The following is a 25,008-nucleotide window of genomic DNA, read 5'->3' on the forward strand; positions in this document are numbered from 1 at the left end:
AACCACTACTTCCAGTGTCTCCTGGACATGAGAACAGAGCTTTCAGCCCAGTTTCTTGCCAGGCTGGCCAGAGTGCCTGATTCTCTGCTGCTCCAGCATCAGGAGACTCCAGCATATGGTCTGGGCTGGAGTACTGCCCACTTGCCCCTTCCACCTCTCCCCCCAAACACCTACACATACTCACGCACATGCACGCACACATACTTATAAGCATAAGTACACCCACATGTGCACGTGTGCGGGCGTGTACACACACACACACACACACACACACACACACACACGCCTCATCCACATAGGCTACCAGAATGTTTTGTGGCCCCGGTCAGGTCTGGGCAGGATAGGATGGCAGCTCACAATACTTCTCTCTGGGTCACTGTGTTTTCAACCACACAGAAGATGTGGATATTTAAAAAATGTGAAATATGACTATGTTAATGGATGAGTGATGAAGGGATCAATAATTTAGGAAAAACCTGGAACTTCCTTTCTCTCTCCAAAGAGGTATGGGAAATCTTATAGAACTTCTCAGATACAAAGCACACTCCCTGTGGCATTGAGGTAGGCGGGAGGATGGGGGAGTCCTCCTGGTGAGGCCCCTTCCCAGCTGAGGGCCTCCTGTCTCCTGGATTTCTGTTAGAAGTCTCCGGGTTGATGATATGCCCCCTTGGGACTCCCTCTCTCTACCTGAATCCAGCTTGGCCTCCAAAAGCAGGATGAGTTTGTCTGGAAACACACAGAGCCAGGCACACTTTGGTTACAAGACCCCAAAGGCAGCAATGGCGATGGAGAGATGATGGGTATGAGATTGGTACAGTACACAGCGGCCCATCTGTAATCAACAAGGACATGGGGCAGATGGCAGAGGTGGGCAGAGCAGGTCACTGGTGTGGGAAGACACAGTGAGTGGCAATGTCTTTTCTGCCCTGATCCTGGAGGCCACAGTCTCTTGTCAGTTACATGGCTGTAATAAGCCAACTACTACAGGATTTGTGTCCCTATCACCATGAGGCATGATGCTGTAGGGGAGAGAGTGCAGAAATAAGAGTCCAGACACCTGAACTCTAGTCCCAATTCTCTCACTCCCTCTTGTGTGACCTTGAGGTGGGTACTTGATCCCCTTGACCCTTGAACCCCTTGAAAAATGGGAATAGCTAACCTTGCTTCATCATCTCCAGGTTAGAGTGGGAGAAAGACCTGACACCAGCTGGCAACACCCCCACCTAACAGAGAGGGAGAGCTGGGCCCTAGAGATAGAAGGGATGTGGGCAAGGTCACACAGCAGACCAGAAGCAGAGCTGGGTTCAAAGGCAGGTCTCTGGCTTCAGGCAGTACCGAGTCCCCTGCCTCAGTCTAAGTGATGTAGGTTCTCACAAAGGGAAGAGTTTTGCATAGGTTCTAGGCAGCTCTAGGTCGTCTAGCAGAGAGACTGGCATGTGAATAACAGGCTGTGGGCTGTCAGTCCTGTTGTACAAACTGCAGAATGGAAACAGAATCCTAGGTCCTGTTCCCACTCTAGCCAGAGAACCACTGTGTTAGCTGGAAGTCCTTCCTTGTGTCTGGTGTCACCCTCACTCTTATCCACTTAAACCTACTGATGGTGGTTCTATCTTTAGCGTCTAAACTCAGCCTTAGTTAACAAGTGATGTTTGCCTGCCTATGCAACACAAATTCTGTGCTCAGCAGAGAAAGACAACTTTCTTCCACCACTCAGGAAAAATCCATTTGGAAGACAGAAGAGGAAATCTGAGGACTGTTATTTTCTTTCTTTTAATCGCTAGAAACCTCTGATCTACTGGGTGCTGAACACATCACATAATACTTCCAAAATTGTCAGTGGCTTTTCCTCAGTCAGTGTCTTCAGTCAATGGACACCAAGGGCTTTCTACTACTTCTTTGCTTTTGCTTTCTTTCCTTTGTTTGCTTTGTTGAACTTAAGAGATTCATCTTGCCCTTGCTGGCCAGCGATTGCAAGTGGGGTAGGAATAGGAGCATTGAGGTTCAAAGTCTTCTTCTGAAGTTTCAGATCCAAAATGTCAAAAGTTATTTGTATCTCATACTGCAGCAGCTCCTTCAGGCATTCGATCTGGATGTGAATGGCCTCACTGATGAGATTTTCTAACTCCTAGAAGAACGGAACATGGCTGGTGATCAGGGCTCTAGGAAAGGCTGAGGCTGTCTGCAGATACAGTCCCTCCACAGGATCCAACGCTGAACACATCAGCTCCTTTTTCTGTATTCTAGAACTTTCCATTTCCCCCACCAGCTCTCTTGGCCACCATTCTCCACCCTACTCTGTGCTCTGAGAGTCTGACTTATAAAGGCTGTCTGAACTGGCTACCTTACCCCTCTGACTTTAGGCTGAATTCAGCCAATGGGAGGCACTGGCAGGAGATCTGAGGCTGGAAAGAGAATGAAGTCTCTCGCCTCCCTCCCAATCTGCTGTGGGTTGGCCATGGCTCTGATTCTCTCCTTACAGCTACACCTCCTATCCCATAGCCCTCTCCCATAGCTCTCTTTTTGGACTTTCTTTCCTTCTCGCTTCAGGACTATTGTAGCAATAACCCTATTTGAGTGGGTCAGTTATTACTAATATTGTTCTGGGTCTATAGGCCAGTCCCATATTCCCCTATCTTCCGACCAATGTGTGTTCCATTTGGATATTATCCCCCTTCCCTACCCTTCTGCCCTCATCTCATTTTTACATCTCCAAGTTCTAGTAGCAGGCTTCATCAGAAGGGACAGGGCAAGTTGCTCAGAGAGTGGGCCTGTCTCTCAACCAGCCAGTCTTGGGTAGAATAGAAACTCAGCCACCATCTGCCATGTTAAACAGGAGACACTATCTGTCATCTCAATCAGGACTATGGCATCATGGAATCCTGGAGACATGGACCATGTAACTGTGTTTCTCCAAATTACCCGTTCGAACAACCAAACTGTAGAGGAGAATTTGTGCTTGTCTGGAGGGGACATACTTGGAGTACCTGATTGCCTAGAAGATATCTCTTTGTGATCTCATATTTTAACTTAAAATTTCATGCAAAATCTGACATTTTCCCTGTACTATCTCCTTGATTGTTTTTATATAAAAATAATATTCTTCCCCTAAGTCCTTGGGAAGGATCATGCTCCAAGAGGATGTATCATGTTTATCCTATGGTGTTCATCATCTCCAGCTCAGGCACAAGACTAAAGGCACACAGTGGAGGGGACTCTAGTCCATGAGCTCTACCAGGTAGGGGCCAACAGCAAAGTAATGAGGGCTGGCAAGGGAAGCTGGGAGGGGCAGAGAAGGACAGCTGTGTGGAGAAGCAAGAGTGGGAGGGAAAGCAGCCCCTCACATTTCTGGCCTTGTCCACATATTCTAGAGAAAGGTCCCCCAGAGTGGGTAGAGACAAGCTGTTGCTTAGGTTCTGCTGTGTTCTTGTTTGCTGGACACCTTAATGCACTAAGATTGCATGGCAGCCTGATGTGTTATTTCTCTGGAAGACTTGACTTAACCTTAGAAGAGTATCATTTATTCTGTTGTGCTAATTTCTCTTTAAAGATTTTCCCCATATTCCATATATATTTAAGGGACTATTTCATAGAGCCATTCACTCTTTGGCTGATGGTTTAGAGACCTTTTGAAATATAGGCTCTGGGACTCTCTACCTCCACCTCAGCCCCAATCTCCCCAGCACATGTACACAATTGTGTATATACATACAAGGACAATCGTCTCTGTGTTTACAGATGATGTGACAGTGATGATATAAGTGCCTATGTCTAGATTAAAAAATGAATTTGGACTCTTCCAGGCCATTAAGAAGTTGGTGTCCCTGGGGCCATGCTAGTTACCATTAGTAAAGAGCTGGTCATTGAGCCTCTGGCTCCTGGATCCTCAGTGGTCTTAAGAGTTGTCAACGAAGGAGCCCAATTTCTTAGATCCATGCCAGACTCTTCTAGGTTCTCTCTGACCCCCTAGCTCCACCCCTTTGCCTATCTTAGCATATCACCCACTTGGGCTATCCCCAGTGGCCCTTCCTGTATCATCTTCCCCCACTACGAGGCCTCAAAGGATGAAGGGCACTGAGAGAATCTGTGGTGATTCAGAGCCTAGGGTCTTCTTTAGTGGAATCTGTCACTGATGAATGTTGCAGGGAAAGAACGTGGACTTTGGGGTCAGCCAAGTCTTAGCCCAAATGTAAACTCTACCCCTTGCTAGCTTGTTGACCCTGGGTGAGTCAATTAAATTCCCTGAGCTCCATTCCTCTCATTACTAAAATGGGTACATGAATTACATCTCACACAGATGTTTCATGAAACATGCATACAAAACCTGTGGCCCATGTTCAGTGACTGTCTGCCCCCTTCTGCCCCATCCCATGTGTGCAGACAATGGGGTCCTCTCTGTGAGTCTGACTCCAGCTGCCATGTTTTCTTGGTAGGAATGGGCATTTGTATGTGACAGGTGAACATCTTTCCACCTCACAGGCACAGTCTTACCTCTCTCTTCAGAACCCGACTGGGCTGCTCAGGCACCTCCGAGAACGTTCTCTGTAGCTTGTGCTCTTGCTCCAGGTGCAATGCTTCCTTTAGGAGCAACATATTCGTGCGTTTCTGCACCTCAGCCATATTGAGTTCTGCCATCTGCTGCTCAAGCTGCCAGATGTCCCTGTCCATGCCCTCAGCCAGAGGGAGGGGATGGGGCGGCGCACACACTTCCAGGTGTGTGACTGTCAGGTTGACTTCCTGGTCCTGGCCCAGGACATACTGGTAGAGTTTGTAGTGGCGGATAAAAGTGTTGTGGAAGTAGTCACAGAGGGCCAGCAGGTGGGTGGTGTTGAACTGCCCCTGGTAATCTCTGAGCTTGTTCCCCAGAATTGTCACAGCCTCAGTGATGGAGCAACCTGCAAACACAGAGGGGCCAGGCATTAAGTGTGAACAGAGGTAGAGCTGCATTGATAGCTGATCAATATAGGTTCTGAACCCAGATCCTATGAACGCAAAGCCCACATCCTACCAGCTATTCTATATTACCATTTATTAGCTCTTAAAAACTACGGAGTGTATCCCATTTTCCCTTTTGTCTTGGCTTCTAGGAAGCTCAGTGCCTATTTTATGTAGTAACTTTTATTTAGCTCATTTTTATATGGTTATCTCACTCTTTACCTATATTTTGACTTTTAACTCTCATTTTAAAGGTTTACTTCAGCTGTGCTTTATATCATTTCCACTTCAAACCCCTCAGAAAGGAGATGAGGGTGTAAAAAAGGGATTCTGGTAAGAGTGGAGCATGAGATGACGAGAGACAGATGTCCAGGCAATCATTATGCTGTAGATGTGTGTCACAGAGTTAGGCAAATATTGTTTCTACCATGCAAAATTCTGCTCTGGAGTTACACCATGGGCAATGCTTTTCCTGAGCAAACCTCTTCTCCCATCTCCTCCCATTCACTCCTTTTTCTCACAACTCCATCAGAAGCTTGGGGTAGTGTTGTGGTTAATGAGGTAGGACCCTTTGCAGCATATGATTGGATCTTAACACAGAGGGTGGTTTAGTAAATGGTCATTGCTAAATGATATGTATGCCCTGGTGAACAGACATCAGGCAGAGAAAGAGGCAAGACAAGGGAGAGAGAAAGGGCATGCCCTGGTGTAAGCATACCTGGGTCCTCACAGAGATGCCTTCCCTGAAGTGCACTGTAAACTCAGTCAAGTGTCTCTTGTTCCCTGATTCAGTGTCTATGTACGACATATGGACGTATGTCTATGGGAGCTTGAACCAGCTGACCACCAAGTCACATACTTTTGGGGATTCCACAGTTTTATCCACTGAAGATAGAGACCAAGCATTGGATGCAGGGAGCCTGGCTTTACTCCTGGAGTGGAGGTCCAACATGTGTGTAGATCCCTTTCCTTGTCTTTCCTGTGTAAGCCCCTCATGGGGCCCTGGAAGAGTCTCTCACCTTTCCAGCCAGAGGTCTCCATGTTCTTTTAGGAGGGGCAGTCTCAGTCTTGTTCACGTGGTTTTTGTAAAGTCCTCCACACCCCACCCCCACTGTATGTTCATTTTGGCTCCTCACTTTTGGCTCTGTATGAGGATATTTACCTTAAATCTACCCAGAATACTGAGATAGTAAGGCATCCCTGTTTTAGAAAAATAGTAGTAGATAAAGCACTACTCCACTTTGAGCCTCATTAGAATGTGCTGGTAAGTGTTACTTGGATGTAGACTTCAGTCTCCTGCAGAAGGGATGAAGAGGGACCTCTCCACTGTGCAGAATTGAAGGTTGTTGGGCTGTGTTTTCCCCTTCTTTCAAGGCAAATACGTAGGTTCAGAGGCCCAAGAGAGTGCTTCTGTTTCAGAGTGGTGTAGAGGGAAGGTTTGGAGGCCCGAGACAGCTCTGTCACTTTCTAGCTATAACACTTGGGCCTTCATTCCCACAGATATAAAATGGGATAATTTTATTTAGTTGATAGGATTGTTATGAGAATCAAATGGGATGATATGTCCAAGTGCCTTGCACAAAGCCTGCTACATGGTAGTAATTAATAAATGCTGTAGGAAAAGAAGAGTTTGTTTCTGCCCTCTGGGAAAAGTCTCTTCTAACCACATCTATATTTCCTTCCTTCTATCTCTCCATCTATTCATCCACCCACCCATCCATCCATCAATCTATCCATCCATCCATCCACCCATCCATCCATCCATCATCCATTCATCCAACCACTTGTCCATCCACCCATCCGTCCATCCATCCATCCATCCATCCACTCATCCACCCACCCACCTACACATCCATCCAAGATTAATTTGTCAACTGTTACTGAGTGCTTATTAATACTAAGCACTATGCCAGGTCTGGCAGTACTATGACAAATAAGACACATCTCTTGCCTTTAAAGTGCTCACAGGAGAGACACATAAGTAAATGTTATATATATAAAGAGAAACAGAATCAGGTGAAAAGGAATGTTCAGCTGAGGACAGGGATTCCCCCCTGAGAAGATAATGCATGAGGTACACCTCAGAGATTTAGTGAGACTGAGCCAGTAAAGATAGTGAGAGAGGCACTTCATGGGTACAACTAAGTGAGGGCATTGGGGCAAGAAGCTACATGGCATGGGTGGAGAATAATACTGGGTTTGTTGTTGTTGGCACTTAGAGATGGAGGCAGCTTATGACAAGCATTGAGTGGAGAAGTAGGTGGGAAACAGATGGGAGGGCCTTGGAGGTTACATTCAGAATCCAGGGATTTTCACTATAGGCAGTGCAGGGTGGGCACAGAGTTGTAGGCAGGTTGTACACATGGCTATGGTTGCCTTGAATTAGATCACATTGATGGTCATGTGGTGCTGGTGCATGGCGTGGCCCAGTCCAGATGAGAGTTACTGTGGCCTGAGAATGCCAGGTTAGCAGGTATGGGCAGGAGAATATTTGAGTGGCAGGACTGATGGTCAGATGTGGAGTGTGGTAGCAACCTGCACAACTCCCACATGTTCACTCTGGGACAGTTGGAGGGTGGCAGGGCCACCAACAGAATATGGTATAGGTGAGAACTTTACCTCTGACATGACCTCTGCCCTCAGAGAGCTTCCAGGTTGTAGAAAATGTGACAATTACACAAATGCTTACCCCTAGCACAGGGCTTTGTGCACAGTAGAAGCCAATGAGTATCTAGTGAGTAAATGGACAAATTCTGATGCTAAGTGCAGTGATAGAACTGTTCATTTAACCATCCAGCAAGTATTAGGGGCCTTCCATGTGTCAAGAGCTCATCTGGCTTCCAGAGAGGCAATGAAGGGCTAGGGAGGAAACACACAGAATATAACCCTGCTCAGAGCTACACAGGCTGGGTGTGCACAGAATAGGAAGAAGTGACTTTGTCAGGGAAGGCAGGGAGCAAGCAGTTTTCTGAGGAGGTGATGAAAGAGATGAGATGAGCAGTGTCAGAGGAGTTACTTGGCAAAGAGAGGTGGGAAAGAGTGAGGCAAGCAGGGGTAACATTGTGTACAAAGGCCCTGTGGTTGAAGAAAGCATGGCCTATTTGAGGAACTAAAAGGCTGGGGATGAGGGGTTGGCAGGCTAGAAGGCAGCTGGTAAAAGATGAGGTTGGATTCTAGATGAGGTTGGGAGATGGGCAGTGGCCTGGAGGTGCTGGGCCTCCTAAGCCCCTATGGGAGGAATTTGGTCTTCAGTCCTTAATAGTGGTATTGTTAAAACAATGCCCCTTCCACAACATGGTCAGATCATGATCCTCCTCCTTCCCCTTCTCCCTCGGCTCCTGCCTGGCACACTGGCTTTTCCCTATTTTTCCACCATACCCTGTATACCCTTGTGCCAGGCCTTGGCCTAGGATGCCCTTTCTGGCTGTGGACGTACTCCTCAGTCCCAGGATGCCAGCTTCCCACAGACCCCTCCTGGGCCACCCCACCCCCACCCCATTTTCCCTATAAACTAGTTATTTACTGTATGAAGCAAAAGTGAAAGAGCTGAGATGCCCTTCAACAGACAAATTGATAAAGAAGATATGGTCCATATATACAGTGGAATATTATGCATCCCTCAGAAAGGATGAATACCCAGCTTTTGCATCTATTTGGATGGGACTTGGAGGAGATAATACTGAGGGAAATAAGTCAAGCAGAGAAAGTCAATTTTCATATGGTTTCACCTACTTGTGGAACATAAGGAATAGCATGGAGGGCATTAAGAGAAGGAAGGGAAAAATGAAGTGGGGAGATTGGAGGGGAAGATGAACCATGAGAGACTGTAGACTCTGAGAAACAAACTGAGGATTTTAGAGGGGAAAGAGGTGGGGGGATGTGTTGGCCCAGTGATGTTAAGGAGAGAACATTGCATGGAGCATTGGGTGTTATGTGTAAACAATGAGTCTTGGAACACTACGTCAAAATCTAATGAAGTGTTAGAGAGGATGTGAAGAAAGGGGAACCCTCTTACACTGTTGGTGTGAATGTAAGTTGGTGCAGCCACTTTGGAAAACAGTGTGGTGATTCCTCAAAAAATTAAATATAGAGCTACCCTATGACCCTGCAATTGCACTACTGGGTATTTACCCCAAAGATACAAATGTAGTGAAAAGAAGAGCCATATGTACCCCAATGTCCATAGCAGCAATGGCCACAGTCACCAAACTGTGGAAAGAGCCAAGATGTCATTCAATAGACAATTGGATAAAGAAGATATGGTCCATATATACAATGGAGTATTATGCCTCCATCAGAAAGGATGAATACCCAACGTGTGTATCAACATGGATAGGACTGGAGGAGATTATACTGAGTGAAATAAGTCAAGCAGAGAGAGTCAATTATCATATGGTTTCACTTACTTGTGGAGCATAAAGAGTAACTTGAAGGATGTTAGGAGAAGGAAAGGAAAAGTGCAATGGGGGAAATTGGAGGAGGAGACGAAGCCAGAGACTGTGGACTCTGAGAAACAAACTGAGGATTTAGAGGAGAGGAGGGTATGTGGACTGGTGAACCTGGTGGTGGATGTTAAGGAGGGCACGTATTGCATGGAGCACTGGGTGTGGTACATAAACAGTGAATCTTGGAACACTGAAAAAATAAAATTACATTAAAAAAGAATGATGTACTGTATGGTGACTAACATAACATAATAAAAAATAAAATAAAATACCCCACAAAAGTTTTAAGTTTACTGAAAATAACTAAAACAATTAATTTTGTAAATTTTTTGTCAAAGAAATGGCACTTTTGCATGACATTTTAAGATTTGAAACATTGTTATTATCATTATGTATATATATATAAATTGCTTCTTTGAACATGTAATTTGACAATCACAATTTACATAAATAAATAAATTACATTAAAATTACTTAGAAGATACAGTTGTAATGTTAATTTAGATGTTGACAGCTTTTTATTTTTTATTTTAAAAAATTTTTATTGTTATGTTAGTCACCATAAAATACTTCATTAGTTTTTGATTCAATTTATTGGTTATAAATTTTTTAAAAGATTTATTTATTTATTTATTATTAGAGAGAGAGAGAGAGAGAACATGAGTGGGGAGATAGGGAGCGGCAGATGGCAAGGGAAAGAGAAAATCCCCAAGGAGACTCTCCGCTGAATATGGAGCCGGAAATGGGGCTCAAACCCAACCATGAGATCATGACTTGAGCCAAAATCAAGAGTCAGACACTTAACCAACTGACCCACCCATGTGCTCCCACCCATTGATACCTTTTAAATTTTGAATTTAATTTAAAAATTTTAGTCATCTTTTAAATTTTTTTTTAAATTTTCTAATTAAAATTCAATTAGCCAAGGTTTAGTACACCCCATTAGTTTTTGATATATATAATGTTCAGTGACTCATTAGTTTAACTCTAAATTAAATACAAAGAGAAAGGGTTATATATATATAAAGCAGATGTATCTACAATGTGTAATCAGAATATTTATGATATTAAAATTTGAAAGGGGTGGATCATTAAGGAAAAATGTCTAAAATGCATCCTCGGTATGATCCAGTGACTCCACTTCGGAATGTATATCCAAGGAAATGAAATTAGGAACTTGAAGAGCTATCTGTACTCCCTTGTTCATAGCAGCATTATTCACACTAGCCAAAACACTAAGTGTCTGTCGATGGATGAATGGTTAAAGACATTGTGAGATATATAGATATAGAATATATAGAGAGAATTTTATGTCTATAATATATATCTCTATATATAAAGAATATCTATCTATATACATAGAATATTACTCAATCTTAAAAAAGAAGGAAATCCTGTCATTCCCAGCAACATTGAGGGACCTGGAGGACATTATGCTAATTGAAATAAGCAAGATGCAGAAAGACAAATGCTGCATCATCCCACTTACATGTGAAATCTAAAAAAGTGAAACTCAGAGAAGCAGAGAGTAGAATGATGGTTTCCAAGGTCTGGTGGGAGGGGAAAATGGGGAGATGTTGGTCAAGGAGCATAAAGTTCTAGTTATGTAGGATGAATAAGTTCTGGAGATCTTCTGTACAGGATAGTGCCAAGAGCTAGGAATACTATTTGCATATTTGAAATTAGCCAAGAGAGTAGATCTTAAATATTCTCACTACAAATAAAAGTGGTAACTGTGTGAAATAACTAATTAGCCTGATTGTGGTAATCATTTAAATATTTGTAAGTATTTTTGTCAATTATACCTCAATAAGGCTAGGGGTATTTCCCATAGAAAACATTCAGAAAATAAATAATACAGCTTCTAGGGAAATGGATAATGCTTTAGTGTGCTGCAGTGTGCAAGGCCCTTTTTCTCCATTTTCTGTTTTGATTCTCAGAGCCTGTCACCTGTGTCACAGAGCCCCAGCAGGCCTGGAACAATGGCCCATGTGTTCCTTGGGCCATCTCTTGTGCTGGGAACTATCTGTCCAGGCAGATGATCCTGGGGACCCCTTCATTCTTGAACATGTGTCCCAGGTCCGCAGTGGGGAGGGGGACGCAGGGCCAGTTGGAGCCCTGTGTTCCATAATCACTTGGAGCTTTCCAAAAATACAGACACACCCCCCTACAAACCCCAGCCACACACACACACACACACACACACACACACACACACATCTGAAGAAAGGAAGTGCTGACCCAAGAGTGGGGCTAGCTTGGGAATGACTGTTCCTCAGTTATGAGCCAGATTGAGTCCAAAAAACTCAAACACTGACATGCAGGGAGTCATGAAATTCTCACCTGGTAAAGGATAAAGCCAAAGCCCCCAGATGCCCCATTCTGCTGAGCGACCTTTACACACAGCACCTGTCTTCAGGACCTCAGTCCCCTCACCTGTCACATGGCCGCTAAGTCCCTTCCTGCATAGATATAAGCTTTGTGCTGCTCAGATTCGGTGGGCCTTCCATTCTGTTTTTTTTTTTTTTTTTTTTTGGTTTTGGAGAGGGCATGGAATATGACACAAAATATACAAGTCTCCATTTTTTAAAAAATTGTATTTATTTGACAGAGATCACAAGTAGACAGAGAGACAGGCAGAGAGAGAGAGAGAGAGAGAGAGAGGAGGAAGTAGGCTCTCTGCTGAGCAGAGAGAACCTAATGTGGGGCTCGATCTCAAGACCCTGGGATCATGACCTGAGCCGAAGGCAGAGGTTTTAACCCACTGAGCCACCCAGGTATCCCATCCATTTTTTTTTTAAATAGTACTCATGTACATTACATAATGACATAACAAGAGTTGAAGACTCCTCTAAAAGAAACATGCAGGTAAGTACCCCGGTGGAGGCAAAACAAGGCTCTGCAGTGTGACGAGGAGGAAGAGGAAACATGAGGAGACGGGGTGGGTGTTTGCATGCGGAAGGCATCCTGATGCAGGATACTGGGGGGCCAGGAGTCACGGAGGGCTTCCTACAAAAAGGACACTGGGAGCCCAGAGTGAAAGAATGGGGAGGTTGGCAGGAGATGGCGGGAAAGGGCACTCCTGGAGAAGGGACCACAGGGATAAAGGCTGGAAGCAAGTAGGGTACAGCATGGGCATGTGCATGATCCACATGGCTCAGAGTTTCTGGGAGGCAAAGCTGGAGTCTGGGGGACTTGCCTGGGGGAACAGAAGGGCTTTGTGTCTTCAGTTTGCAAAGGGCAAGCTTGTGTATGTCACATGAAAGAGCTGGACTTCAAAACAGAAGCTGGGCTCCTCAACCAGAATTTGTGGACCGCAAGGATGGGCCACGAGGCTGACTAGCACTTCTAAAATTGCATCCAGAATTTCACATGCACTTTTTTTCGCCCCCTGGGGAGTGTGTGCAAAGAAAGAACCATCACATTTCTGAAAGGAAATGAACTGTGGCTGAGAGCTGCAGAGCCACTCAGAGGTCTGAAGCCGGGAAGGGAGAGGTCAGCTGGGCATTTCAGAAGCATGGTGGTGATGTGCAGAGGATGGCAGGTACGATCAGTAAAGGAATCTCAGAGGCTGGGGGACCAGGGTGAGGTCATTGGTTTCTGATCATCAAAGCTGGACTCCAGATTGGTGTAGAGGCGACTGAAATTCACGAAGTGAGTCATTGCATCTTCTCTGAGCTCCACGGAGCCAAATGAACATCCTGGCAAGTGCCCTTTCTCTCCTCCAGCCTGGCCTGGAGTACATGGGGCTGGGATCACTTGCATCTTCCAGACATGTGGGTGGCCACAACTGCCTGGTTTGTCAAGGCCGGCCCCTGGTCTTCTTTATTCAGCTCCTGGCACAGATCCCAGGTTTGAATCAAGAAATCTGAGGGCCAGGGTACCTGGGTGGCTCAGTAGGTTAAGAGTCTCCCTTCAGCTCAGGTCATGATCCCAAGGGTCCTCGGATCAAGCCTCGCCTCTGTCAGACTTCCTGCCTAGTGCGGAGCCTGCTTCTCCCTCTCCCTCTGCAGCTCCCTCTGCTTGTGCTCCCTCATGCTCTCTCTCTCCCTCCCTCTCTCTCACATAAATAAATAAATTCTTAAAAAAAACCCAAGAGGTCTGAAGGTCCAGTCATGTTGAGTGACCTCAGCAAATGCTGCAAGTGCTCCCAGCTACCTGTCATCCTGGCAGGTACCCTCTTATGGGCATAACTATGGCCTTAGCCTTAAGGTCATAAAACCCAAGTATGGGTCCAAGTATGGACCTCCTCCATGGTCACAGGAGAAGGAGTCCCTGGGCTGGATTTTAACTTCCAGCCCCAAGACTCTTTTGACCAGCTCTGGTTTTCAGCAAAGATCATCCCAAGCTGGCTCAGGAGACACACTTTCTTGGCCCTCAGACCATTCTCCATTTGCTGCAGGTTGAGGAGGTTCCGATGACTCAGAAAGCCAAGGATTAAGTCTCAGAGAGAAGCCTCTAGCTGCTGGGGGACAGATCTGTACGTGCAAGTTGCTCTTCAATAACAGGGAGTGGCCTTCATTTGCATTGGCTGCTGGGAACTTCCTGAAGACGGTCCCCAAACCCCTGGAGGCCAGCACCTGCATGGGGATGCAGGCACAGGAGTGGAGGAGAGCAATAAGCTGGGAAAGAGCGGGGGTGGGGTGAAAACACCAGATGCTCCAGAATCAGGGCAAAAAGCCACTGGGCTTGGACCAGTCACTGTGGGTGTCCTCCTCCCAGTGCCCCTCATATGTGGAGTTTGAGGCTGGGTGAAAGCAACGGAGATGTGCCACATCCCAGAAGGGTTGGGAACAGTGAAGAGGTGCTGCTCCTTCTGGGTGGGAGTGAGGGGGAGGATCCAGGTGCCACCAGTGCCCCATGACAAACCAGTTTGTTTGCCCCTGCCTTGGCTCAAAGGGGAGGAACCAAGTCAGGCTGCAGCCTGGATGGCTTACCTTTTTAAGCACCTATGGGGCTGGCATGGGACAGTGGGAAGCAGACAAAAGCACAGGACCCATACCTCCACCCCCATCCTGCATCCTTGAATGCTGTCCCCTGCCCATCTCTCTGCTCATGGTAAGGTTCTGCCAAACTCATTTATACCAAGGTGCCAGTGACAGTGACAGCTCAGAAGACAGGGTATGCTTTCCTTGAGGCAGCAGAGGACTCTTGTTTGGGGAGTTCCCACTGGGCCCTATGTGCTCTGGGTCATCTCAGGCTCCACCCAATCCCTCCCAGCTCTGTGAGGCAAGTGTAGGCACTTTACCCATGAGAGAAACTGAGGCTCAAGGAGTAAAGAAATTTGCTTAAGGTCACATAGCTGGCGGGGTGGGGAAGACAGAATTCAAAGCCCAGCCTGACCCAACCACCCACTTCCAACCAGCCATGGACTCTCTCTGTAGACCCTTGGAGGTGGACACTGGAAGGAGCCCCCAATCCTCTCTGTCATAGTTTTCCAAAGGATGTTCTGCAATCTGTATTACATAGAAATGAATGCTCTGCAGCCAGAGACCTTGAAGATATGTTGGACCAAAAGAAATTAAATGGAGCCCTTAATTTGCTGGTGGGCTCAGCGAATGGCCAAAAATGGTAGAGTGTAGGCAATATTGCTCAAATTTATTTGAGGCAAATGGTCTCTCAGACCAAGGAGCACATTTTGACAGCTATTGAGCTAGTCTAGTCCTCTCATGCTAGAGATGGGAAACTGAGGCTACTTTCTGCCTCCATGAATCTGACTGCTCTAGATACCTTGCACAAGTACAATCCTACAGGACATGGCCTTTTGTAGCTGGCTTATGTCACTTAGCATAATGTCCTCAAAAGTTATCTAGAGTTTTGGGGCGCCTGGGTGGCTGCCTTCGGCTCAGGTCATGATCCCAGGGTCCTGGGATAGAGCCCCACATCGAGCCCTGCATCGGGCTCTCTGCTCAGCGGGGAGCCTGCTTCCTCCTCTCTCTCTGCCTGCCTCTCTGCCTACTTGTGATCTCTGTCTGTCAAACAAATAAATAAAATCTTTAAAAAAAAAGTTATCTAGAATTTCCTCCCTTTGTCAGGCCAAGTAACATTTCATTTTACGTATGCATTCCATTTTGTTTATCCATTCACATGCTGACGGACATGTAAATCCATATGAATGGGTTGCTTCTGCCTTTTGGCCATTGTGAATAATGCTGCCATGAACATGGGTGGACACATATCTGTTCAAGTCCCTGTTTTCAGTTCTTTGAGTGGGGGGCAGGGTTAGACCCAAAAACGGCATTGCTAGGTCACATGGCAATCCTATGTTTAATTTTTTGAGGAACCTCCCTACTATTCTCCTGCCTAATAGGTACTTTGTTTTTGTTTTTTAAAGATTTTATTTATTTATCAGAGAGAGAGAGAGAGAGTGAGAGAGAGTGAGCGAGCACTGGCAGACGGAGGCAGAGGGAGAAGTAGGCTCCCTGCTGAGCAAGGAGCCCGATGTGGGACTCGATCCCAGGACACTGGGATCATGACCTGAGCCCAAGGCAGCTGCTTAACCAACTGAGCCACCCAGGCATCCCCACTTTGCTTTTGTTTTTAAGATAAACCAATAGTCACATTACAGAAAAAACCTACCCCAACAGCGGGATTAGAAAGACTTTGTTGACTTTGTAACTATTTCCTCATGGTTCACTTTCCTGGGACTCAAAGGGCAAATGCAGAGCCATGTATTTTAGATTATCATGGGATTTTGCCAAAACTCTTCTCTTTGTCACAGGTGGTCCCCCAACCTCATCTGCTTAGCACAGGCACCCCCTTCACTGTTCCTCACCCCCATTCCTCAAGAACTTGACTTTTTTTTTCATTAAAAAGGAAGTTTTCTTATTTTTTTAAGTTTTTATTTAAATTCTAGTTAGTTAACATACACTGTTATATTAGTTTCAGGTGCGCAATATATTGAATCAACACTTTTATATATCACCCGGTGTTCGGTGCTCATCACAAGTGCCTTCCTTAATCCCCGTCACCTATTTTACCCAAACCCCACCTACCTCCCCACCGATAAGCATCAGTTTGTTTTCTATAGTTAGGAGTCTGTATAAGAAGTTTGCATGCTTAATGCTAAAGAGCTTTGGCAGGAAGAACAGACTCTGGGGCCAGAAGATCTCAAGGTTAGCGATGGTTCTGCCCTTTACTGTGTGATAATTTGTAAGTTACCTAACCTCTCTGAACTTCAGCTGCCTCATTTTGAAATGGGTACAGAGTACCCACCCATCTACAATTGCTGTGAACATTAAAGGGATGATCTATGAGGAGAGCTCAGCACATAAGGAAGGCTCCATCCCCTCACACAGTGCCCTGGCAACGTTTGCTGGAGAATGGCTGAGTGAGGGTGGATTGGACTGATTCAGGGAGGAGGCTTTGGAGGGCAAACAAAAGTCTTCAGGCAGAAGGCTCAAAGCAACCAATTTCAATTCAGCAGCAGGAGGAACATTCTAGAAGCAAGAGCTTTATTAAAGGAGCAGTCTAGACTTGAGGAGTGAGGAGGTTTTTGGCTGGTGAGAGGATTCTTGAATAATGTGTGTGTGGTGGTGTTGGTGCGGCTTAAGTCAGGTGATCTCTTGGGTTCCTTTTTGATTGAGCTGACAGTCTTCCACAGCCACATCTAAGGGCGCTGTGGGCCAAGCTCTGCAGCTGTCTCAAGTTTAGTGAAGGGAATCTTGACTTCAAATCTTCATCATCATCCTTGTTGTCATCATCCCTGAGTTGAAAATGACTAAGTAATCCCATGGTCTCAGGGACACGGAACTGTACCTAGACTAAAAACAGGCTATTCCATCCCCGTGCCTTGTCCCCGCTGATGTCCAGCTGACTAGGGAAGGACATGGAAAGTTAGAGGTAGAGCATGAGGTCACTCCAAAGGGCCAGAGGTCAGGTTTGAGGGCACCAGTACCACCCGCCCACACACAGGTGGCACATATGGGCCAGAACACATTAGCCAAAGGACACAGCTCCTCTTCTCAGCTGGGCCTGCACCACCCATCACCTTGGAGCCATCTTACTGGGGGGCAGGATCCCAGGCACATGCTGTAACTCCAGGTGACCTAGTTAGGAGCCCCACCCCCAGGTGTTCCACACCTTGTTCTTCCAGGTGCTCAGCTCTTCCTGCATGCCAACAGTCTCATTCCACTTACCATGGGGTGCTCTCCCAGGTTTCATGCTTCTTAGACTCTCATGTAGCCCATGTACAGATCCCTTTGGTCAAGATGGAAGGTCACATGGCAGGACATGTGCTCTGTTGTCAGACGGACCTGGATTCAAATCCCAACTCCATCTACTGAAGGTGTGACCTGGGCCAAGTTATTTCAACTCTTCGGGCCTCAATTCCTCATCATTAAAATGATGTCTGTGATGCAAGATCACAGTGAGGATTATAGATGGTACATGGGAAAATGTCAGGATCATAGAGTCCTCACTGTTCTTCCCTCTGCAGGGTATATGTCCCTCAGGGAAGGCTGGGGGAGGTTTCTATGGCACAGTCTTGATTTCTGGCCTAACAGTCTCACCTAGAGAGCTGTGACCTTAGTGTATGGGCTGAATTAACAGTGTGTCCCCCGTAATTCATATGTTGAAATCCTAACCCCTAACCCCTTCTAGACAGGATTGTACTTGGAAATAGAATCTTTGAAAGAGATAATTCAGGTTGAATGAAGTCATGTGGATAGCCTTAATTCAATATGACTGGTGTCCTTGTGAAAATAGGAGATTAGGATACACACACACACACACACACACACACAAACACATACAGGAAAGGTCATGTGATACACACAGGGAGAAGGTGGCCATCTAAAGCCAAGGAGAGAGGCCTCAGAAGAAACCAATCCTGCTGATACCTTGATCTCGACTTCCTGCCTCCAGAATTGGGAGACAATAAATGTCTGTTGTTGAAACTGCCCAGTCTGTGGTAATTTGTTATGACAGCCCCAGCAGACTGACAGACTCACGGAGGTAGCTCTGGAAGGGCAGTTGCCCATTTGTCCCAAGAAATGCTCTCTCAAGATTTCAATCAATGGCCTTTGTGGAAGCTTCCACTCTCCAGCAACAAAGAAGTTGTCACCAAAGGCTCCTCCTCTGGGTCTAATGGGAGAGACATGGGGTTCAGGCCACCCTGGAGAAGGCTGCTGGACAAGCTACTTTCCAAGACAAGTGAAAGTGCATTTTTTTCTCAGCTTGTGCTAGTCCTGAATCACTGGAGGCTCCCCGACATGGGGTGGGGTACTCAGGGGGCTGGTGGTGTAGACCCTAGGCAAGGCCATGAGTGTTCTGGTAGGAAGTGCTTGTGTAGGTTACCTTGGGGAAGTAATGCCTCTTGCTAGCCCCAGGTTTCTGGAGACAGGTAGTATGGCTGCCTTCAATCCTGTGTTTGCCAAGATGACATTTCCTGGAGAATCAGGAGTGGCCATGGATGGAACTACCAATAAGGGGCTATGACTGACTGAGCACTCACCTGCCTATCTCATGCCTCCACCAACGGATCATCAAGGCCCACTTCCTCAAAGCCCCAGGAAATGGGGCCAAACCAGAAGGAAAGAGGTTCTTCTAGCCCAGATGTGTAGGGAAAGCATCAGAGGGTGAAGTCTGAGGCAAGATAGGCAGTTCCCCTCACCCCTCACCTGCTGCAATGTGTCAGTCAAAGATAGGATGTATGGGCCTTCTGGGTACCCTAAGTCTCTGCCACTCCCAGATGCAAAGTTGGAGACCTCAAGGGTTCCCATAAGCCCCAACACCTCTCTCTTCTCCTTTCCCAGAGACTCAACATGGTGTGCAAACTATGCCCACTTCCTGCGATTTCTTCCCATTAAGACAGAGCAGCAGCTTGTTGTTTCTCTGTGCTGGGCCCGGTGACTTCCCTCCAGGCCCATGGAGACAGCAGGATGGGATCTGCCCAGGGCTGGCAGTGGAAGTGAGGTCGACAGGACTCTCTCTCTTTTGGCCTGGGGTTGAGACTGGAGCATCCTGGTGAGACATTTGCCAGGACAGAATCAGCTTGTGCTTTTGAATAAAGGGCAGCTCTTTCCCTCCTGGTAGCAAGGCCCGAATGGGCCAGGAGATAAGCCGGGCTGGCAGCTTTCCTGTCAAAGCTTTGAATCACTGTTGTACAAACATGAGCTTCCTTAAATACTATCAGCCAGATTTGTTATCAGGTATGCAAACAGAATTCAACCATCCTTAGCCTCAGATTAACAACAACAACAACAACAACAACAACAACAAATCCCTGGAGAAGTTCCCTTCTAAGAAGAGTGACAGTCTCCTGTGGACATTAGTCGAAACAGATGCTTGCATGTGAGCTGGCCAGCCAGGGGGACCCCACAGTCTGTATCCTGCACCTCTCCACCTGTGATGGGTGGGACGCGGATCCCTGAGCAGGGGCAGGGTGGGATGTGAGATGGGAAGCACTACAACTCTTTCGGGACCTGACCTGCTGTCTTGACAGCTCTTCCTGTCCCTTGCTGCCCGGATCCCCTAACAAGGGTAGTGAACAGATGCCTTCCCCTTTATGCTTTTGGGCAGTGGCACTTCTTCACATGCATGCCCAAGGGCAGGTCATGGGTGTGGGGTGGCTCCATTAGGCACTGGGCTTGAGGTTGTCTGGACCTCCAGTCTGCTGGCCTGTGATTGGAATACATCTTCAGTCCTGCCTGCAAGGTGAGGGGAAGACAAGAAATTTCGCAGACAGTAAGCCCTCTGAGGGACATCAAGCAGCAGCTTCTAGTCCTGGACAGCCAGCACCTTCTGTTCATCCCATCTCCCATCTGTGTGTCATGGGCACATGGGAGTTAACATTTATTGAGCATTTACTATGTGCCTGTCACTGTGCTATACATTTAGCAGGCCCTGTCTCATTTAATCCTCCCAACTACACTAGGAGTTGGAACTATTATGACCCTCATTTTAGAGTCGAGGAAATGAAGGTACAGACAGATACAGTAACATTTCCACAGTAATAAGTGGTGGAGGTGGAATTTCAACCCAAATCTTCTGACTGTAGAGTTTAGTGCTAATCTCCCTGACATCACCTGGACATGCAACACTCAAGGCAGTCACCCTGGACAAGTCAAGCACCCTAACCTCCTCTCTGCCTACAGGAAATATCATCTCCAGGGGTACCAATAGTTAATTAATTAATTTTCTTCTTGTAGCACCTACTGTGTGCCACATGCTGTATTTGGCATGGGGGCACAGATGGAGAAAAGTGAAGTGGGTATAGACCCCTCTCCAGGAGATCTAGCCTCCTCAGGGTCTAGCCTTTCTTGCTGTCTAACCATGGCTCTTTGGGGGAAGAGTTTAGATCTGAATAGATAAGGAAGGAGGATACCTCCATGGATACAGGATCTGACAAGAATGAATGAGGCAGACACTGCTGGCGGTAGTGGCAGGGATGCCTTCATGCATGTGCGTGCCCAGAGAGGATACAGCTGCAGAAATCCAGTTATGAAGTGTTGAGGACCTTGGGAAGGTGTGGCCATGGCTAGGAGAGAGGGGGCCAAACTTGGGCCTGATGTGCGAGGGTCCGAGACTGGCTCTGGGTGGCAAAGTCTGGGGACCTGGAGGTTTAGGGGATGGAATAGGGTGTGGGAGTTTGAGAAGGCCCTGGCCTCTAAGATCAGCACAGGGGACATCTCAGAGGTGGTGCACAGGGCCTTGGCAGGGGCAGGTTGAACAGAGCAAACATTTGGCAACACCCTCCAGCAGATAGGGCTGATGTCGTGTGCCCCTTTGTCCACTTGGACACTGGCTCAGTTGGCCCCCACTGGGATTGTGTCCTGGATTAGGAGGGGAATCTACCCAGAGCTGGTAAGCACAGGAAGGAGCAAAGGGTACATGGACCAACTCCTTAGAGAATGTGGTCTAGACCTGGGTAGTGTGGCTCAAACAGCACCAGGCGGGGGAGAAAGAACAGATTAAGGTCGGGTAGGGAATCGCGTTGAGTGGGAACAGAGCTAAGTAAGCAAAGACAGGGGTTTTGGGAACAAAGCCAAGAGGAGCAAACCAGGTACCTTCAATGAACAGTGCTATAGAGTTGCTTCCTGCTACACTTCTGAATGGACAACAGACCCCATGGGAGTGCCCGAAATCCCTGAGGAATGGGTATTATAATAATAATGGCTAACCAACAGCACATTCACAGGGCTTTCTTGTACCAGTCACTGTTCCAAGAGCTTTACATAAATGAACTCATCTAATCCTTGCAATGATCCCATGAAGTTGGTGAGATTCCTGTCCTCCTCTTGTCCTTACAGTCATTTGAAGCAGAGAGAGGTTAAGGGATTCTCACAGGGTCACACAGCAAGGAAATGGCAGAAACGGGACTTGAACCAGGGCACCAGGAATGTTGAGGACGAGTCCAGCTTGAGACTGGTGTTGACTGTAAAGTGAGGAGGACACTCCCACGGAAGGAGGAGGCTTCAGCTGAAATTCTATCCCCTATCTCGGGAGAACTGATGAACTTGTTCATGCTCTTGCAAGTGTCCCTGTACTGGATTTCTGAGAAGCAGTGTGGGTGTGGCATGGAGATCATCTGGGCCAGCCTGACCATCCTCAGGAGCCACAGGCATCATCCTGAATGGCACCATGGGGGACCCAAGGTGAGCAGGACCTAGCTCAGGACACCTGGTTCTAGAGTGGCTCTGTATCCATGGGTGCTCCCACCACAACCCACTGTCATTCCCTGAAAATCACAGCCAGCCCGTGGTACTACTCTCAAGAGTCAGCTCAAACAATAAGTCTTGTTACCTGGGAGTGGAGCTGGGAACAGTCTTGCCTGCCTCTTTCTTGCCTCCCCACTTCCCAAACAAGTCTGCCAGTTTCCTTTACCTCCTTGGACTGCCTCTGGCTGAAGTGCCAGCCCCTTTGCTCTCAGCCCATTGTCCTGCCCCACTCCCTGTGATGCAGGGTTAGCTGCGTTAGTGCTGGCATCTGAGGAGCCTCCGATGATCTCTGCTGCCCTCGGGAGGAAGCTGATGCTGCTTCTGAACCTGTGGAGGGTGATCTGTCCTGGGTGCTGCATTGAAGTGTGTGCAGCCACTTCTGATCATGCCATCTCTGAACCACATCACTCTCTCAAGTCTTCTGCCTTTGTCCCTATGGTCCCCTCCTAAGAATAATGGCTAGCTCTCACTGAGTCCTTACTAGGCACCAAATTCATGTTATGAGCTTTATGGATATAACCTCATTTAATCCTTAAAACAATCCCAGGAAGTGGGTATTCTTGCTTTTCCCATTTTCTAGATGTGTAACCAGAGGCTTGGAGGTGATGTGACTTGCCAAGGACCATATATCCAGTAAGGGACTGACATGAGATTGGAATGTTCCCTTTGGGTGCTGAGCCTTCTGATGGATTCAAATTGAGTGAGTCAAATTTCAGGCATGAGCAGCCCACCCAAGAGTTTGTTCCTATTCTGTGTTTGTACCAACCATGTTTCTCAAATTTGGGGATGATTTAAAGGTAAGAGGAAGAACTCATAAGCTGGAGAGCCCAGGATCAAGATTTAGAAGATGTCAGGAGGAAGGAAAGATAGCCAACACTGACAAGATGGAATCAGCGGGAATAATTGTGAAGTCTTGCATGTATAATCAAAATTGCCATTGCACAAGAGCAGGATGGGAAAAGTGGTTCCCATGTGGGACTGCCTGCCCAATATAAATCAATGTGACTTTGATGTTGATTAAGTAAACTTACCCATAGGCTATATAAACAGGAGCATCATCACCAGGACAGAGGAGGCGATAAAATCCCCAATCACTTCACTGATCAAATTGCAGACTGTTTTGTGTTTGGATTTGGATGACATATTTTAAGAACAATATTGGCAATCACAAGTATGCCCCGAGAAGGGCAGAAAGGAAGATGGCAGTGGTGAGGAGGTAGGGGGAAAGGGTCTATGGAAACGATTTCATATTAAGAAAGACAAAAGTAACTGGGGATTTCTAGTCTAAATGTAAAGACATGATAGTCACATTTTATAAAGTAAATGAAATATCTACAGGTCCTGCATTCTGGTTCTAGAGGACAGACTTTGATCATTTGAGTAGAAGGTGCAGAAGACAGACGTAGCTAGATATAAACAGGAACTTCCAAATAAGAGGAGTGGTTGTACAACGGAATGAATTGTTTCAAAAGGAGGGAGCACCCTATAGTTTGGAGGGTGTCGGCAGAGGCTGGAAGAACCTTGTTGGCTGGTTGAAGGGGCTCCCTGCAGTAGAGGGAATTAAGTTTCCGGATCACCAAATGTCCTTCCAACTGCACGGTTTTAGAAATCCACAAGGCATAGCTAGGCTGTGCTGGCAAGTTATGCGATAACCAGAAATGCTGAAAGCACCAGTATGAGCTAGTCTCCCAAGTCTGAAGTTGGGTTTGCATCATCATTGACTGCCTTTCACAGACTCAGCTTGTGGAAGTCTCTGATGGAAACTTGAAAGAGCCCGAGTTCCCACCTGCGTGGGGCTGACATTCTTCTTCCTGCTCGTCAGTGTTTGTTCTGGCCATGAGCCATTACAGAGCTCAGCCGACAGGCTTGAACTCTGATACCTGTGCATTGCTGTGAGCAACAGGGAACAGGACCAAGAGGGATGCCAGGAAGGCTTCGGGGATGAGGGCTGAGTGGGGGGTTGGGTGGGATACAGTTACCAAGGATCTCTGAAGCCAGCCCAGAAGCAGTGCCATGTCTGGCTTAAGTCTTCAGACCGGGATCACTGGTTTGGAGGAGAGTAGTGGAAGGAAGGGTACATGAGTAGTTTAAGAAACAAGAAGAGTCTAATCCATGTGCATATAAGATGTGTGATTCAGTGCCAGCCCCTAAATAACTTGAAATGGAGGAGAGATGGGATTTTATTTGTGTCTGAACAAAATCACCATGTTGTTCGGTGAAAAGATGCAGTACAAGATTTGAAAGCTGTGGGTTGGTCAAGATGGGTTAGAAACAGTGGTGGACAAGCAGCTGGTGGAAAGTGGTGAGATTAAGGAGGGGCATTGAGTTACTGTTGCTGGGACTGGTGGGTGAACTCTGGGCACATCATGGGGATATCATGTATGAGGGACAGGGTGTCATGTGTCCTATTTGCTTGGCAGTGGTTGGAGGCCTTGGACAGAAGTCCAGAAGAGGACCTCAATATACCACATGTTAAAAAAAACATTATACTGAGGGGCGCCTGGGTGGCTCAGTGGGTTAAAGCCTCTGCCTTCAGTTCAGGTCAAAATCTCAGGGTCCTGGCATTAAGCCCCGCATTGGGCTCTCTGCTTGGCAGGGAGCCTGCTTCCCCCTCTCTCTCTGCCTGCCTCTGTGCCTACTTGTGATCTCTCTCTCTCTCTGTCAAATAAATAAATAAAATCTTAAAAAAAATTATACTGAAAAAAATTTCAAAATAAAGAAATACAGAAAAGTTTCAAAAAGAGCATACAATCAAGGCAGTATGGTATCGGCAAAAGAATAGACAAATAGACGAACAGGGCAGACACAAGAAAGAGCCCAGAAACAGACCCACACAAATATATGTGACTGATATTTAACAGAGGAGCAAAGGCAATACAATGGAGCCAAGAGAATCTTTTCAACAAATAGTGGTGGAACAACTGGACATCCACATGTATAAAAATGAAATCTAGATACAGATCACATATCTT

General features: G+C 46.7%; 1 protein-coding gene across 1 annotated transcript in view; it reads right to left on the bottom strand.

The window, feature by feature from the left end:
• Nucleotides 1-1,888: 1,888 nt before the first annotated feature.
• Nucleotides 1,889-25,008, bottom strand: part of LOC308339192 (uncharacterized protein C8orf74 homolog) — a gene marked incomplete at both ends in the record, with an annotated part of 29,142 nt that continues 6,022 nt past the window's right edge. The window contains 2 exons of the mRNA XM_080797647.1: nt 1,889-2,125; nt 4,489-4,892. Coding sequence (XP_080653773.1) covers nt 1,889-2,125; nt 4,489-4,892 — 641 coding nt within the window. The remainder of the gene's footprint in view (nt 2,126-4,488; nt 4,893-25,008) is intronic.

Source organism: Martes martes (genome assembly GCF_963455335.1).
Source record: "Martes martes genome assembly, chromosome: 2".
Lineage (NCBI taxonomy): Eukaryota > Metazoa > Chordata > Mammalia > Carnivora > Mustelidae > Martes > Martes martes.